The 17,183-nt window shown below is 43.7% G+C and overlaps 1 protein-coding gene across 1 annotated transcript in view; it reads left to right on the top strand.

The window, feature by feature from the left end:
• SBNO2 (strawberry notch homolog 2) overlaps positions 1-17,183 on the top strand; it is a 2,660,605-nt gene that overhangs the window by 1,792,317 nt on the left and 851,105 nt on the right. Inside the window, exons 25-26 of the mRNA XM_044053813.1 lie at positions 8,668-8,803; positions 14,179-14,291. Of these exons, the coding sequence (XP_043909748.1) occupies positions 8,668-8,803; positions 14,179-14,291 (249 nt within the window). The remainder of the gene's footprint in view (positions 1-8,667; positions 8,804-14,178; positions 14,292-17,183) is intronic.

Raw genomic sequence — 17,183 nt, forward strand, 5'->3', positions numbered from 1 at the left:
GGATCCGGCGGTCTCGGCTCCGGCTCCGATCCGTCGCCGGATCCAGTGGGGTCGGCTCTCGGGGTTCAGAGAAGCTGGCTCCCCTCGCCTTCGGCGTAGTGGAAAGGGCACTGTTGAGGACTTGGACCCCGGTCCCTGCCACGGCTCCATCCCGCACTCCCTTGCAGTTGGGCCAGGCTCCCACCAGCCGGTCCCAGGGACAGCCCGCCTCGATGTCCCAAGTAGTTCCCTTGGAACATCCAGCTGCGGCAGAGTACTCCTCGGACAGCCCCAAGAAGTACCTCGGAAGCGTAACTGCAAAAGGAGGCACATGGACTCACCCGAGTCTGTTACCGAAGACACAGACTTGGATGAAGGGGAGGGCTCCCCAAGGTCACCCCCTGAAGACGTCTCATTTGGAGACATTATGGAAATGTTGAGGATCGGGGGGGTGGTCTGCCCCCAAGGCCTCCTCAGACGACTCTGTGTTCTTGGAGGCATTCGAGGCGGGCCCATCTACCTCTTGGGTGTCCCCTCCTGCCGACCCTCTGGTGGACCTTATATCCACCAGAGCGTGGAAGGATCCGGACACCGTTGAGCCTGTACCCAAGCATCCTGACCGTATCCTTTCCCCTCCGGCGGACCGCATTCACTGGAGCAAAGGCCCTCCAGTAGATGCCATGATGATGGCTGCAGCCACTAAGAGGGAGTTGGCCCAGGAGAGTCCCTCTATGCATCCTCCAGGCAAGGAGTCCCGCTCGATGGATTGCATTGGGAAGCGAGTTTTCAGTTCAGCAACCTTCTCTTTGAGAGCGCTGAACTACATGGCACACGTCATCAGGATGCAGCGGGATTTGATTAAAGAATATGCTGCATCTCCCCCAGAGTCCTTGTTGGGTGAGGACAAGCAGGTATACTCCACCCGAATGGCCACTCTTAGATCAGTTTCTAACACATCTATGCGGCTACTTTCTCACGCTACCGAGGGAGCCGCTAGAGCCAGCGGAGCAGGCCTAGTCATGAGGCGGCAGGCCTGGCTCCGCCACTGTGATTTCGCAGAGCCCTTCAAGGCGACTTTCGCGAATGCCCCCTTTGATGGTTCTGCCTTGTTTGGCAAAACTGTTCGCGAAACATTGGTCCAGAGCGAGAAGGACGGGAAGACGCTGTCTGCCGTCGGAGTCTGCTTCTCAGCTCCCCAGAGGTCCTTCTCAAAGAACCAAAAGGGACAGAAGAAGATGTGGTTCCGGAAGTCGCAGCAGTCCCAACCTGCTCCGGATAACCAGTCCTCCCGTGGCAGAGGAGGACAGGGAGGTCGCCGTCCTAGAGGCAGAGGGGCTCCTAGAAACTTTGGGTCCAGAGAACCTTTCTCTGATAGGCCCACGCAGCAGCCCTGAAGGGTTGCCCGGCTGTCCGTCTCTGGAGGCAGTCGGGGGCGTTTTTCGAGGCACCTAACTTCTTGGGAGTCCATCACAACAGACCGTTGGGTGCTTCGCGTGATATCCAGAGGTTATACAATTCCCCTGTACAAAGTTCCCAGATCTCGCAGCCTCCCAGATGTACCACCCGACCAAAGGGAGGCAGCAGCTATCGAAATCGGACAGCTGCTAGAAAAAAAGAGCTATCCAGTGCATCCCCCTAGATCAAACCGGGTCAGGGTTTTACTCCAGGTTCTTTTTAGTGCCAAAGAAAACGGGGGACTTAAGACCGATCTTAGATCTTTCCCTGCTGAACCTGTCAGTAACCAAGCAAAAGTTCTGGATGGTCACCCTTCAATCTATACTCCCCCTCTTGAGGGAGAATGACTGGATGTGCTCCATCGACCTCAAGGACGCGTACTACCACATTCGCATGGACAGACGGTCCAGGAGGTTTCTTCGCTTCCGGCTGGGAGCCAGTCATTATCAGTTCAGGGTCCTCCCCTTTGGTCTCACCTCAGCCCCCAGGGTGTTCACCAAGGTACTAGCGGTTGTAGCGGCCCACCTGAGACTCCAGGGATTACAGGTCTTTCCGTACCTGGACGACTGGCTCTTGACTGCATCATCAAGGCATCTTCTGTGCTCAGCCAGGGACTACTTCCTTCGTATAGCCCCAAGGCTGGGCATCACTATCAACTGGGAGAAATCTTTACTGCACCCCACACAAATTATAGATTTCATAGGAGGAAGGCTAAACACCAGGTCAATGCGAGCCTTCCTCACCCCAGACAGAATTTCCAACCTGAAGTGTCATGTCGCAGCGGTCCTGCAACCATTTCCGACAGCAGCTTCAGTCCTGAGGGCCCTAGGTTCGATGGCGGCAGCTATCCCGCTTCTTATTCATGCGCGCTTACGCATGCGGGTTCTTCAATGGACCCTTCAGGTTCAGTGGTCCCCTCTCTATTCCTCTCTCAACAGTCCGATAGCGGTCAGCAAAGCATGCAAGGATTCCCTTCTTTGGTGGCTTCGGTCTCCGGAGCCTCTGACAGGGAGACCTTTTTGTGCAGCATTTCCCCGAGCCACAGTGACCACAGAAGCTTCTCGCCTCGGGTGGGGGGGGCATTCTGCGGGGAAGATTGTCCAAGGCACGTGGAACCCCACAGAGACTTCATTGCATATAAATGTCCTGGAAATGAGGGCTGTGCTCCTAGCGTTGCAAGCACTTCACAACCTTCTTCCTTCAGGGACTATTGCGATTCAGACAGACAACATGTCGGTAGTCTGGTACATCAACAAACAGGGAGGAACCAGGTCCTATCCCCTTTGTCGAGAGGCCATGAGAGTCTGGGAATGGGCAATTTCCACCAAACGCTTTCTTGTAGCAATGCACATTCCGGGAAAATCCAACATCCTTGCGGACAAACTCAGTCGCACCATTCTTTCCCCTCACGAGTGGTCTCTCAATCCTCAGGTAGTGAAGAAGATTTTTGCCGTCTGGGGCAACCCTGTTGCGATCTTTTGCCTCTCACTCAAACGCCAAATGCGACAATTTCTTCGCTCTGCTTCCCCACCAGGGAATCCCGAGACGCTGGTGCATGCTTGGCCTCCCGGTCTCCTTTATGCCTACCCTCCACTACCTCTGATGCAGAGGCTTCTGCAGAAAGCCAACAGTTTGGGGAGCAGAATGATTCTCATTGCCCCGTTCTGGCCTTGTCAACCCTGGTTCCCCTTTGTATGGTCTCACAAAGTGAATCCACCCTGGATTCTGGATCCGATCCCGGATCTCATCTCCCACCCTCTGGGAATTCCGGCCCCAATCTACGCACCCTGAAATTGACAGCTTGGCTGCTCCAGTTCCATCCTTGATTAGGACTCCCAGTATCTCGTCACCGGTCAAGGCCATCCTAGTGGCGGCTCATAAACCTTCCACTAGGCAGGTTTATCGGAGTAAATGGAAGAGATTCTCTATTTGGGCGGTCCAGAAAAGTTTGGATCCTTTTGCAGCACCTATGTCGGCACTGCTGGATTTTTTAACAGACCTCTTTCATCAAGGGGCAAGTTCTTCCACGATTAAGGTACAATTGGCAGCCATCTCTCATTATCACATTGGTCATGAGACAGCTCCCCTCATGACGGCGAAATTGTGCAAAACCTTTCTTAAAGGGATTTTTTTGTTGAGGCCTCCAGTCAAAGAGATTGTACCACCTTGGGACCTATCTTTAGTTCTGCAAGCCCTTTACTGCTCCTCCCTTCGAGCCTGCAGCTTCTGCAGACCTGAAGTACCTTTCCTGGAAGACTGCCTTCTTAGTAGCTATCACTTCAGCCAAAAGAGTGTCTGAACTTCAGGCTCTATGCGTCAAACCGTCTTATCTTTCCTTCTTTCCAGATAGGGTGTGCCTCAGGACCAATCCATCCTTTCTTCCAAAAGTCTCTTCAGAATCTAATATCAACCAATCAATCAACTTACCTGTGTTTTTTCCCAAGTACTCAAACAAAGGAGAATACAAATTGCATTCCTTGGATGTTCATAGACAATTACGATTTTACATTCACAGAACAGCTGGTCACAGGCAATCAGATCAGCTGTTCATCTCCTTTGCTAAATTTGCTTTGGGTAAAGCAGTTTCTAAAGTCACACTATCGAGATGGATTGCTAATTGTATTCTGCAGGCTTATGACACTTCAGGTAGACCTGCTCCTCAGAGGGTTACGGCTCATTCTACTAGGGCAGTTTCCACGTCAGCCGCCTTTAAGTCCCGTGTGTCATTTGATGATATCTGCGGCAGCCACTTGGGCCTCACCTCATACCTTTATTTCTCATTATTAGGTGGATGTTGTTTCCAGGGGAAGAGCATCCTTTGGCTCAGCGGTGCTCCGGAACATCCTTCCATGATGGCCACCCAAGATTCAGGTAGCTGGGGACTCTGTCCCACAGGTTGCAGACAAATGAAGTCTGCCTACTTCAGATTTAGAAGTTATGTACTCACCATAACGTTCCATCTGAGTAGGTGACTTCATTTGGATGCAACCATCCCCCCCCTCCATCCCCCTGACCTTCATACAGCGAGTATTTATGCTTTGTTCAGATACTTTATTCAGTATTATATAGGCAAACTCAATCTGAGGTCAGTCAGGGCTTGGCAAGGGGTTATGGGTAGAGGGAGGAGCTAGGAGCTCAGAGCCTAAGCTTTTGAAAGGCCGGCTCGGATCAGAGGTTGGATCCGATACCCACAGGTTGCATCCAAATGAAGTCACCTACTCAGATGGAACGTTATGGTGAGTACATAACTTCTAATTTTCTTCTAGTGAAGCCATTCTTTTGTTGATTTGGATGTATGCTTCGGGTCATTGTCGTGTTGAAAGGTGAAATTTCTCTTAATCTTCATCTTTCTAGCAGATGCCTGAAGATTTTGGGCCAAAAGTGACTGGTATTTGGAACTGTTCATAATTCCTTCCACCTTGACTAAAGCCCCAACTCCAGCTGAAGAAAAGTAACCTCAAAGCATGATACTGAAACCACCATGCTTCACCATGGAGATAGTGTTCTTTTGGTGATGCAAAGTGCTGTTTTTTGCGCCAAACGTACCTTTTGGAATTGTGGCCAGAAAGTTCAACCTTGGTCTCATCAGACTATAACACATTTTCCCACATGCTTTTAGGAGACTTGATGTATTGTTTTGCAAATTTTAGCAGGGCCTGGATGTTTCTCTGTGTAAGAAAAGTTTTCCATCTTACAACCCTACCCCATAGCCCAGCCATATGGAGAATATGGGAGATTCACATGTAGTACACAACCAGTACTTGCCAGAAATTCCTTCAATTCCTTCAGTGTTGCCGTAGGTCTCTTGGCAGACTCCCTGATCAGTTTTTGTCTTGCCTTTTCATGAATTTTAGAGGGATGTGCAGTTCTTTGCAATGTCACTGTTGTCCCATATTTTCTCCACTTTTTGATGACTGTCTTCACTGTGTTCCATGGTATATTCAATGCTGTGGACAGTTTTTTGTATCCTTCTCCTGACTGATACTTTTTAACAATAAGATCCCTTTGATGCTTTGTAAGCTCTCTGTGAACCATGGCTTTTGCTGTAGCAGGCACCTGAGTAAATGTCAGGAAAACTCACTAAAGTAGATATAAATCCTTGCGTCACAAGATGGGTTACCCAACTGGCTCACTGACAGAACCCACACTGTAAAAGTTGCAGACTCCAAGTCTGACTTCAAACCAGTGACAAGTGGAATACCACAGGGTTCAGTCCTGGGACCTCTCCTGTTTGGTATCTACTTCTCTGAAGTACAGGCTAACACAGGCCTTTGGCTAATGAAGTTCGCAGATGACTACAAACTAGGAGCCATAGTTGAGTCTCCAAATGATGTGGACATCCTACAGAAGGGCCTCACTGAGACAGATGCCTGGTGTCAGAGCCATGGCCTCAAGCTCAATGCCAAAAAGTGCATGGTCATCCCCTTTGGTAAAAACTCTGTACCCATGAACTACCACATAGGTGACTGTCTACTTAACGCCGAATGTGTGATGAGACCTTGGGACCCAGGTGGACAGTAGTCTCTCCTTTGATAATCACATCGCCACAGTAGTCAGGAAATCCTTCTTCGTGGCACACGTCATCACAAAAGGATTCTCATACAGGAAAAAAGAGGTCATTGTTCCCCTCTACTCAACACTCACCCATTATAGAGTACAATGCCCCTTTTGGAATGTACCTCACAAGACATCTGCAGCAGCTGGAAAGTCCACAGAAGTACCTCACAAAGAGGATTACTGGCCTCAAACAGATGCCCTACACTGACCACCTCAAAAAAGCTCAAGCTTTCCTCCGTAGCATATCGCCTACTCCAAGGTGATCTCTGCCTAACATATAAAGCTGTGTCAAACCCAGAGCTGTCAGACATGCTGCACCTAAAGAAATCCCAATCCCTCCAAGCTACATGCTCTAGGTACCTAAACCTTGTCACCACAGTAAACAGGACATGCTGGAGGGATAGATTCCTGTCCCAGAGACTTCCCATACTCTGGAACAAGCTACCCATCTATGTCAAGCCAAGTTCCTCATTATCACTCAAGAAAAATCTTGATTAGTGGATGAGAAATAGGAAATACACCCCAGGGATCACTTCTGTGGCTCTGCTCGACAGGGGCACAAGAAAATAACTTTCTTGAGAGGCCTAAGCCAGGGAACCTTGTTGGCTAGGCTTACTTAGGCCCTTGGGCCAAAAGCCTAGTACTTACCTGTGAAAATCCTACTAGGACAGTTCAACTGTGTTTGCAGTTAGTCTGTCTAATTGATGACAGGTGTGTACCCAAGAAGACTGAATGCTGTAATTAAATCAAAAGGCTCTTCAACAAAGTATTAGTTTAAGGGTGTGCACACTTATGCAACCAGCTTATTGTACATTTATTTTTTTTATACTTTTTCCCCTAACAGATTTGTTTGTTTTTCAGTTGAGTTGTATTGGTTATTGGTCACATTAATGGTGAGAAAAGTTTTGAAATGATTTATTGTTGTCTCATTTTTATATCACAAAAACATGTAATTTTAACAAGGGTGTGTGACCTTTGTATATCCACTGTATGTTCTCCCATCCCTTGTTAAAACAATTCCTTAGAGGGGTGTCGCACATCAGACCACCTAGAAGGCCACCCACTCCAACATGGGACCTGAACTTTTGTCCTAGAAAAACTGACTTTACCTCCTTTTGAACCACCTGCCTCAGCAGAAATGAAGCACCTCTCTTGGAAGACTGCCTTCCTGCTGGCCATAACCTCAGCCAGGAGGGTTTCCAAGCTACAGACTTTTTATGGCCATTGAACCCTTCATTATTTTCCATGCAGACAGGGTGTCTTAGAACCAACCCCTCCTTTAAGCTTAAGGTGGTATCTGACGTGACCCTTAATCAGGCTATATCCATCTCCCTACTTTCTTTCCAAACCCACAAAATAGGGAAGAAAGGATTCTCCCTACATCAGATGTGCACAGACAGCTTAGATACTATCTGGATAGGACCAAGTCTGGCAGAACGACCGACCAGCTGCTGGTCAGCTTCACCCTAGGGGCAGAGGGGAAACCTATATCCAAGCAGACCATTTCTAAATGGATATCACACTGCATCCACTTCTGCTACTCCTTTCATGGGAAGATATGTCCTAAATCAGTCAGAACCCATTTGACTAGGGCAGCATTAACTTCCACTGCCTTCCTTAGAGGTATTCCTACCATGGATATTTTAGAAGCTGCCACCTGGACATCAGTTCACACCTTCACAAAACACTACCAACTGGCTATTTTCTCCAAATCCTGGGCAGACTTTGCTTCAGCAGTCCTGCAGGGCATTGTGGCTTCCACTTAAAGTAGTGCAAGCCTAGACTCTGGCTCCTTCCCTTCCCTTCCTTCCTTCCACCCTACTTTTCAGCTTTGAAAATCTTCCCACAAGTGATGACTGCAACACTGAAACACGAAAAACAAAGTACAGTTGTGTACACTTACCATAAATGTAGATGTTCTTGTGTATTCACTGTTGCAGTTCTGTTTCCCTCCCACCTTCCCCCTCTTTATTTCCATCATAGCTAATGGCCTACCCCAGGCTGGCCTTTTTCAGGCCTTTTTGGCAGGGCTCCTATAGGTTGGGTGCAAGAAAAAATGGTGTAATGACGTCTGCTGCCTCCCTCTATAGCCCTGACGACCTGACGTCAAGCACAGACAAACCTACAGCCGACGCAGGAAGGAAATCCTTTAGTGTGGTATTCAGGCCGGCCGAGGGGTACCCAGCAGGGGTAGCCCCACAAGTGATGACTGCAACAGTGAATACACTCTAACATCTACATTTATGGTAAGTGCACACAACTGTACTTTCCTTATGTTGAGCTCCAAGATATAATGGCTTCTTCTATCAGGAATTTTTATGATAATATTTCCTGCATTATGTTAACCAGCAAACAAGATCTGAAGTATGTTTGGGGTTGGTACATTATGGTTAAGGGAGGAGCTTGAGAGCTTTTTAGTGGCCACTAGCTAAAATGACGTCCAAATTGGATCCGGGGGTCGTATGAAACCAACTGTTGAAACATAAAAATGGACAACACAGAGGGAACGCTATGAGTACATAACTTTTTTTTTCTTCTCCTTGAGTGTCTGCTGAAAATAAGTTATGCCTAGTTGGAGCTTCACATTTAACCAATGTTAATAATAATCATTTTCCAAGTAGTCAAAGAAAGTAAACAGTCACAGTTACTTTTCCTGACCTATTGTATTATGTTTAGGTTATAGCAATAATCTCAGAGGCTTCAAGTTCAGGAATCTCTCTGCAGGCTGATAGACGAAAGCCAAATCAGAAGCGCCGTGTTCACATGACATTAGAGTTACCATGGAGTGCAGACCGAGCCATACAGCAGTTTGGTAAGTAAAAGCAGGCCTGGATTGGGGTATGTATACTCCCAGTCATTTGTATATACTGGTTAGAGTAGGTAACGTATGGAGGTTGCTGTTTTTTTTAAGACCCAAGTCTAGTAAAGATGTTTGTGTATGTAGTCATATTAATAGAACCCAGTTTGTCACATGTAAATTTTATTCTAAATTGAGAGTATTTAAAAAAATAAAAATAAGTGAAAGAGAGTAATATGTTGTTGCCAATTTGTAATCATATTCTGTATTCAAAATTTGGGGTCTCACTGGTGAAAACTAATTGCAAAACTAGAGGTTTGCTTGAGACCAAGTATATGACAAACATTATGAAGAATAAATTGGTAAATGCTTATTATTTTATAGCACATAAATAAGGTGCAAATGTTGCATAGTGTGGATACTTGTTTTAGCTCATGTACTACATTACTCACTGCTGTACAACTACTGCTGGATTACATTGAATTTGTAGCGTTTACTAGCACATGTACAGCTGCATAGTGCGCATTTGAAATTCTCAGGTTGGCACAGCAGTTTACTGGTGACTCAGTAGTAGCACAGCAGTGCCATGAATGTGGAAATTTTTTACCAAAATAATTAGGAACCATACATTGTAGTTTCCAAGACATTTTAATGAAGTTGTTTTTCCATTTAAATGTAAATGGGCACAGTCCAGAAAAACTGAACTGCAGTAGCTTTTAATGAAAAACATAATAGTCTTAATGTAAGTGAACATAAGTGTGTAATGTTATCACTGCGTAGGGGAGGATAGAACGACTACGTCTATGCACAACATAAATAGGGACCTGCTGGAAAAAAATCCACATATCCGTAGATATTTTAAAAGTATCAAGGCTGTTTTGTAGTACTAGCTTGTTAGCTTACTTTCAAGACTTGAATCTGTCAAGATCTGTAAACAGTAATTTTTCTTTAAAAGCTGAAAACTTATTCCTGTTGCAGACTGTTGGTAATAACTGGTTCCATAGGACATATAAATGATGTATTAATTTTTGATATATTTTACTGCTGTTGTCTTAATTTTTACTGTTGGATCTTTTTTCCCCGGGCCCCCACTGAAAATGGGTTTCTGACCCAGTTAAACTTTCCCGGTCACCAAATGTCAAATAAATAATTCAGTTAAATTGTTGCTCACCTTCAGAAGTTATTTAGGCTTACAGAGAAATGGGTAAGTGAGCTGTTACTTTAAAGCTGCAGACTAAAATAAAGTAGGTTCATGAGACATTCTTTTCATTTGGCACTTCCATGAAAAAATGTACAACAAATATTTGCATTTTCACATTCTAGAAGTCCAAACACTGTGCGAAAGTCTTCTGTACATGAAAGGATTGATTATTGTAAGGCTCACAGTATAGAAGCCTACTCTTAAGAACCTGATTAAGTTAATGTGAGTAGATTTGTAGTTCTTCTAAACAGTACAAAATAAATATATCTTATGCACCTGTACTGTTGCTTTTAGCTCTTGGCAGGAGGAAAATGCATCCATCTTGAATGTAGCAAGCACTAGGTAGCCACCACTAAATCACAGTTAGAACATGATTAATGTAAGACATTGCCTGTACTCTGATATAATACAGAACTGTAACGAGCACACAGTTTTCAGAACTGTAAGTAGACTTGAACCAAGAATGTCAGATGGGGGAGACCCCACCACAATAGCCCCTGAACTTACATGCACTTAAAAAGATACTTCCTTAAATGATTGCACTCCTTATTAAAGTTTATAGCAGTTTTGTACAAACACCAGTCCCCGTTCTTCAGTTCAGACTATGACCTACAGTAAAAGGTGATCTCGACCAGGTGTGTTTGGGCAATTAGAGTCCGACACTTAGGACCAAGGACCAGTTAATATACACCAGTTGTTCAAGCCCTGTGTAATAGGAGACAAAAAGCCAAAGTGTCACCCGAAGCACCATCTGCTGTAGTACAAAATGTAACTGAAAGCTGCAAGAGAATAGTGTCAGTGCAGCTACACAACATTGACCTTACAGTCAAGAGACAGTATAGGCTCATTCACACAAGTAACTGAGGACATAAGTATTAATCTACAGGCATTTCCCTTATTGATTACTCATCATAATTGAAAACTAGGACGACAGCTGATAGCCTAAGGGTTTGCCACACTTCATCTTACTGGATTGCTGGTGGAATCTTTTATGGTGCTGTTCTCTCAACAGCATGCATTCTGTGGTCCTTTTGGAATTTCTAGTCAAAGTTTGCTAGCCATTACAGTGTGCAACAAAGACAAGTAAATGTGGAATTGCTCGTTCTTTCATTTTTATGAAACTGCTTGAAACCTCTTTAGTTTCATGTGGCTTTGCAGCCTTCCCTAGTAATTCATTTAAAAAGGATCTGTTAAGCATCACATGAAGGATTCCTCAAAAAGCTTTTTTTTTCTGCACAAAACACTGCAGTACAAAATTCAGTTTTAGTCTTTTATAAGTTTAAGGATGCAGTGTAGAAATTGCAGCTAGTAGAAATTAAGAACCGAGCATCTTTGTGAACAGAACAAACAGCAGATGCCTTTAGCATTATTCTTCCTTGGATTCTTAAGGAGTGCCACATTAATAAACCTTGCAAAAGCAAGTTCTGTACAAGAATTACATCAAGAACAAAATCTTATTTCTCAAAGATGTGTGACCAGGCACTTTTTAAAAAGGACCTACACAGATCTAAAGTCTGGTACTGGATACAAAAGACCCTCCTAAAGTGTCCTTAGTCAAAGTAAGCAGTTCTATGCTATGTCTTCCATCCATTCATTTTCTGTGTAACTGTTTTAGAACATTTGAGACATGAGGGGCAAGAAGCTGTGGTAGAAATCAACAGGTGCATGGCAAGAACTTGTGTGTATTTCATTTTAGGGTTTGCAGTTATGTACATATACCTTAAAGAACACGCAAGAACTGATGTGCAACCCACCAACATCATTATGGAATGTTGAAGGAAACTGGAGACCATGGTAGAAACTCAAGCAAACATGGAAAAAAGATGCATACTCTGCTGATAATTGAAGCTGAAGTTTGTGCTGCAAAGTAGCAATGTTAAGCACCAGGCCATCCTGTACTGTATGTATCGAGAAGATATTGCTACTATGTGTACATAATGAAGTATTATCCATTATTGTTCTCAAGGTATGGTAGGTATTCAAAGATTGAGGGTTGCAACTTAAATTCATCTTTACTTAAAGGTTCTCTTGCAAGGCAGGTAGTAGTAGTATTTGTACACAGTACAATTTATTTATTCATTTGCATTTGTTAACCGGGTAGTGTCCGACTGGGTTGGGAAAAAAAACATTTTCAGCAGAGACCTGGAGAGAAAATCTCCAGAGCAGTACAAATTAGTTAAAAGTTAAAAATACAAGTAGTAAAAAATAAAAAATGCATGTTAAAAGTTCACACAAGAATTACAAAGGAAATAAACTGTTACATAGTATACAATATAAGTTAGGTACAAGTCTAAGAAGTTGTGTAATGGAATACAACGTCCAAAAGAAAGAGAGAATGTGCAGGTTATGCAAGAAATAACCAGTAATAGGAATCGCATGCAAGAGCTGAGCAGTAATTGAAAGAAAGAAAAAAAAACTAGCCAGGAGTAATACAGGTGCAAAGCCAGTTAGTATTTAGGTAATCCTTTAGGGTTGTTTTAAATGCAGACAGATTAGGAATTTTTAGGATGTGCTGAGGAGGATTATTCTATTCCTTGACTATTTTATAGGAGTAGAGAATATTGCTGTAATAGTTGAGACTGGGTCACTTTTAGCATTAATTTGTTAGATGACCGAAGCAGCCTACAATTAGTGTTAGGCAGAACCAGGTTTGAAAGAGCTGGGCAGTTAGTGGGGTTGTATATGTTTTTATGGGCAAGTGACAGTTGCTTTATTGCTAACAGATTGGGAAGTTCTAGCCAGTTGAGTTGTCTGAGAACTGTGCAGTGGTGTGTTTTATGGGGTTGATTGGTAGCAAACTTAGCTATTTTGTTGTAGGAGGATTCTAGTTTATTAAGGTCAGCTTTGGATAGGTTGGTAAAGATCTGAGAGCAGTAGAGAAGGATGGATGGCAAGTGAGATCTAGCAGTGGTAAGTCTAGCTTGTTGTGTAAGATAATGTTTAATCCTGTAGAGAGCTCCAAGCTTGGAGTGGACTTTTTTTTAATTGTAAGGCAGTTGTGTTTATCAAATTTTAATGAATCGCCTATGGTAACTCCAAGCAGCTTGGTCTCATTTGTGGGTTCAGTTATTGTACAATCTCAAAGTAACGTGAAATAGGTAATTTAGGGATGATAATTCTGCACAGTAAGCTGCACTTTCCTCACAGTTATGTTGTTAAATAAAACATTACTTAAACATTTTGTTTTCTTTTTGCAGTCTGTAGTATTAACCCAGTGGCTGCCCTTCTTGCATTCACTGTAGTAAACCACCACGAACAAAAAATCCACAAAAAAAACTCACCAAAGCAACACTGGAAACTAGGGAATTCGAATAAATAGTCGTTATTTAATCGTATAAAAACGTTTTTTTAAAATTACACACATCCAACTGAGTTAACGACTTTCATTCCTTAGGAAATCAGATATCAGTAAAATTACAAGTCTTTAAATAAAACGTCAAACACATACCCATTTAATTATCCAGTAAAATTCACCTAAAATTCTGTTGCTTCAATTTTAGGCATGAACGAATAGACACAGCCTCATTATGCCCAGGATACTGGGTTGCATTCAGTCTTATTTGCCATTTTAGCTCACATAAATCAAGGTGTTCTTCAACAATCTTGCCCTGCATATCTTTATTTTTGTCATAATTAAAACTCCAAATGCATGGTCCACAGTCAGTTGATCCATTCATTTCTTCATCGGGGCAAGAGCTGTCCAGTCCATTTATTTCCCAGTGGAGGCAAAAGTCAGGTGTTAGAAAATTGGCCAATCCACAGAAACTGCAGACTGGGGCTATCCACTCCTCCTCGGCAGCCTGACAGCTCCACTGTTTCCATCTTCAGGAAATGAATACACACTTCTGTGGTGTGTTCAACCTGCTAATTAAAACTGTACAACTCTTGCCAAGTGAGCTTGTCATGTTGCAGTGATGCACGTGTATTCCTGCAGGTGTTACTAGTGCAGAAAGATTGTGATGTAAAAATTATATGCATACTTTTGTGAACTGGAATTGTAGTGTGGCCAGTAGCCACAGCTGCAGGTTTTTAATCCCATAGTTATTTAAACTTTTTAGTGTTTGAATGTGTGAGAAGTTATTCTGTATAATCTTATTTTCGGTGCAAAAGTCTCCGCCAAATGGTGGTAAAGATTTGCTACATACTTCCCATCTTGACTATGTTTTTCTGATTTATATTATCTTGTCAGGTCGAACTCACAGGTCAAATCAAGTGTTTGCTCCAGAGTATATATTTCTAATCTCTGAATTAGCGGGCGAGAGAAGATTTGCATCAATTGTGGCAAAGCGCCTAGAAAGCCTTGTAAGTACAATCTGTTTTTTTAATATAAAACAATGTACACCTGTTGTCTTAAAAATCTGTTAAATGTAAGATTGGAGAAGCTGGATTTGCATCATCTTTGTTGATGAACCTTGGTTTGCTAATGAAGTCTGGTCCATGGAGAACTGCCTCGGAGAGCAAGAGAAACTAAAGTTGAGTACCTTATGGACTGATTTCTGATTCCATGTCAGAACACTGAAATAGTATTGATCGAAGGTAACATGAAGGACAGTTTTTAAAAGCATTTGTTTTGTTCTTGGGGGGGGGGTGCACCCATGCACTGGCCTCCACTGGAGTTTTGTTACCCTGTACCTCTAAACTTAATGTTCTGTGTTTTGCCACCCTGCATCCCCTGAACTTAAATGTTATTAGCTCTGAGGTTGCTGTACTGTGGGACAAGGTAAAACAAGTTTTGGCCAAATGCAAATTATTGGGCACTTGGCCATTCCACGGCTCTCCAGATTTCTTGCATTCCTTGGGAAATGTCAGGCTAGGTAACCAGGTTAGTGGGTTGTAATGACAGTGGACATATGTGCAGTACTCCTCATTTTGTCACTGTATGAAGTGGCATGATAAACATATCGGATGTCTTGCGCAATAACTGTACAGAACATTTTTTATCTTGGATCAGTGTCTTTGCTATTACTCCTGTAGAACTTTGAAAAGTGTTAAGTCCACCTTAATATTCTTTCAGTAGGTCACACTGCTTGATGGTAAGTGAAGGCACATTCTTGTCTGTTGACGACTGTGTTTTTTTTAATAGCTTGAAATGATATGAAGTTTAGGGTTAATGAATTAAATTCTATCCTTACCTGCAGAAGGAATGAGACCTCATGTCTGTATAGGCTAATCGTTGAGCACAGCTGTTGTTGAGCCACACCAACTTGCCTTCCCTTACAAAAGTCGCACAGTTTAAATGGATTTCATTCTTCCTACTAAGTCACCCAGTACAGCAGCCTGTCCTTTAATCTATACCCCCCTGCACAAAGTAATATTTCCTTAAGTCAAAGACTGAAATGTTTTCCTATCTATTTGTAGTGTTTGTCCCTCCTTACCTGCCTCATTTTTATTCTTCATGGTCTCCCTTTGCAGTTTTTTGAACCCATATCATAGCTGTGCTGTGAACACACATGTTCCAAAAATGTTTTAAATGGTCTTTACGTGGTTTCCAGAAGTACATGCATTATTCCCTGGTATTGCAAGTAATCTGTAGAGTGGTGTGATAACCTCTGTGGCTCTAGCATTCGTACTCCATCTCCATCAGATGGTTCATTGAATCTCTTAGCCCACGTCTTTATTTTACCCAAATGTCTCAACTGGAGTCCTGCAGTCTTGTGCCTCATCCCCTACCACCACCACCACCACACACACACACACACACACACACACACACACACACACACACACACACCACCACCACCACCAAATTTGCATACACAAAGTGCATCACTTTGCACTTTACCTGCCTATTACCATTCTTTTCAGGTCTTCAGCTAGGCTTACACCTGCTCACATATTTACTTTTCCTTTTTTGGTGTTATTTATAAGCAAGTTGGCCCTGTTTTCAATGCCCATTGTCACATCTTATACACAGAACAATGACAAGACTGATTCGTGCAGCAACTCTGTTCATCCCCCTAGCCTTGGACAAAATCATTTTCAGTACAGATGCCTCTCCTACCATCAAACCTTTTCCCCAACCACTTAAGTAGCCTTTTTCAATCTTCCTTACCAATAAAACTTACTTAGCATTGATGTTCTTCATGTTTCACTGTTGCAATCATTACATTTGGGTTATTCCTGCCAGGGTAGCCCTTGGCTGGCCCGAATCGCTTGAGGACTGACATCAGGTCATCAGTGGTATAAAGCAAAGCATTCGACGCCATTACGTCAGTCTTTCTTGCTGTGGAGCCCAAAGCAGAAGCAGTTTGCACGAGTGTCGGTCAGCCGCTACCGGAGTTTTTGTTTCCGAATTAAAGTTGAAGTCTTCTAAATCTAAGTACCCCATTGGAGATCCTTTTTTCTTGCACTAACCAATGTCAGTAAAAGTTAATAATTGTCTCGCCTGTGGAAGGCAAATACCACACTGAGACTTTCAGTCTTACTGCGTCACTTGCCTAGGCCCAGACCACGACATCCCCTGTTGTTGTTTTTGTGCTTTAACGCCAGAACTATCTGTTGTTGGGCCCTTTTTGTAGCCAGATATTTTTGTTTACAGTCCTTGAATTCTGATATGGCTTCGGTAAGCCATCTGACAGCAGATCTTCCGAAAAAAAAGTAAAGATAAAGACAGAGACAGACGGCACAGGTCCAAACCTTCTGACGACGTTTCCATTAAGCTAGTGGTTAGTCCTCCGGTACTCAGTGAGGTGCTTTCGCAGCCCCTGATGCCTGCTTCATTTGAATCGCAGGCCGCTACCGAGACCCTTTCAGAGTCCGGTATGCTGGAAAACTCTTCTTCGTCTAAGGATCCTGCGGTTATCTCTACCTTGGATGGGTCCAGAGCCGCTGAACAGGCACCAGCTTCAGAAGAAGTCCTTCACACCTCCTAATCTCGACACAAACTGACGTCTTCTTTTGCGACTACCATTCTTTCGAAAACAACCGGGTTCCTTAGGCCTAGGGTTTCGAACCACACCCAAGAAACCGACTACCCACTCTCAGGTGCCTGCTACCTTGCCTCACTCTCAAATGCTTAAAAATGCAGAAGACCTTATCATGCTGATCAGGGGAAGCTAAGCTACCCCTTCAAAAAGGAAAGGAAATCTGTCCCCAGTAGTTCTGTCTGAACAAGAGTCAGATGAATCTGATGCGTCTGACTATGAAGACATGCAGCCCCTCTCCACTTATGAGGATTCTGATGCAGAGGAATCC

Source organism: Protopterus annectens, chromosome 13.part0 (genome assembly GCF_019279795.1).
Source record: "Protopterus annectens isolate FY-2018-M chromosome 13.part0, PAN1.0, whole genome shotgun sequence".
NCBI classification, from domain to species: Eukaryota; Metazoa; Chordata; order Ceratodontiformes; family Protopteridae; genus Protopterus; species Protopterus annectens.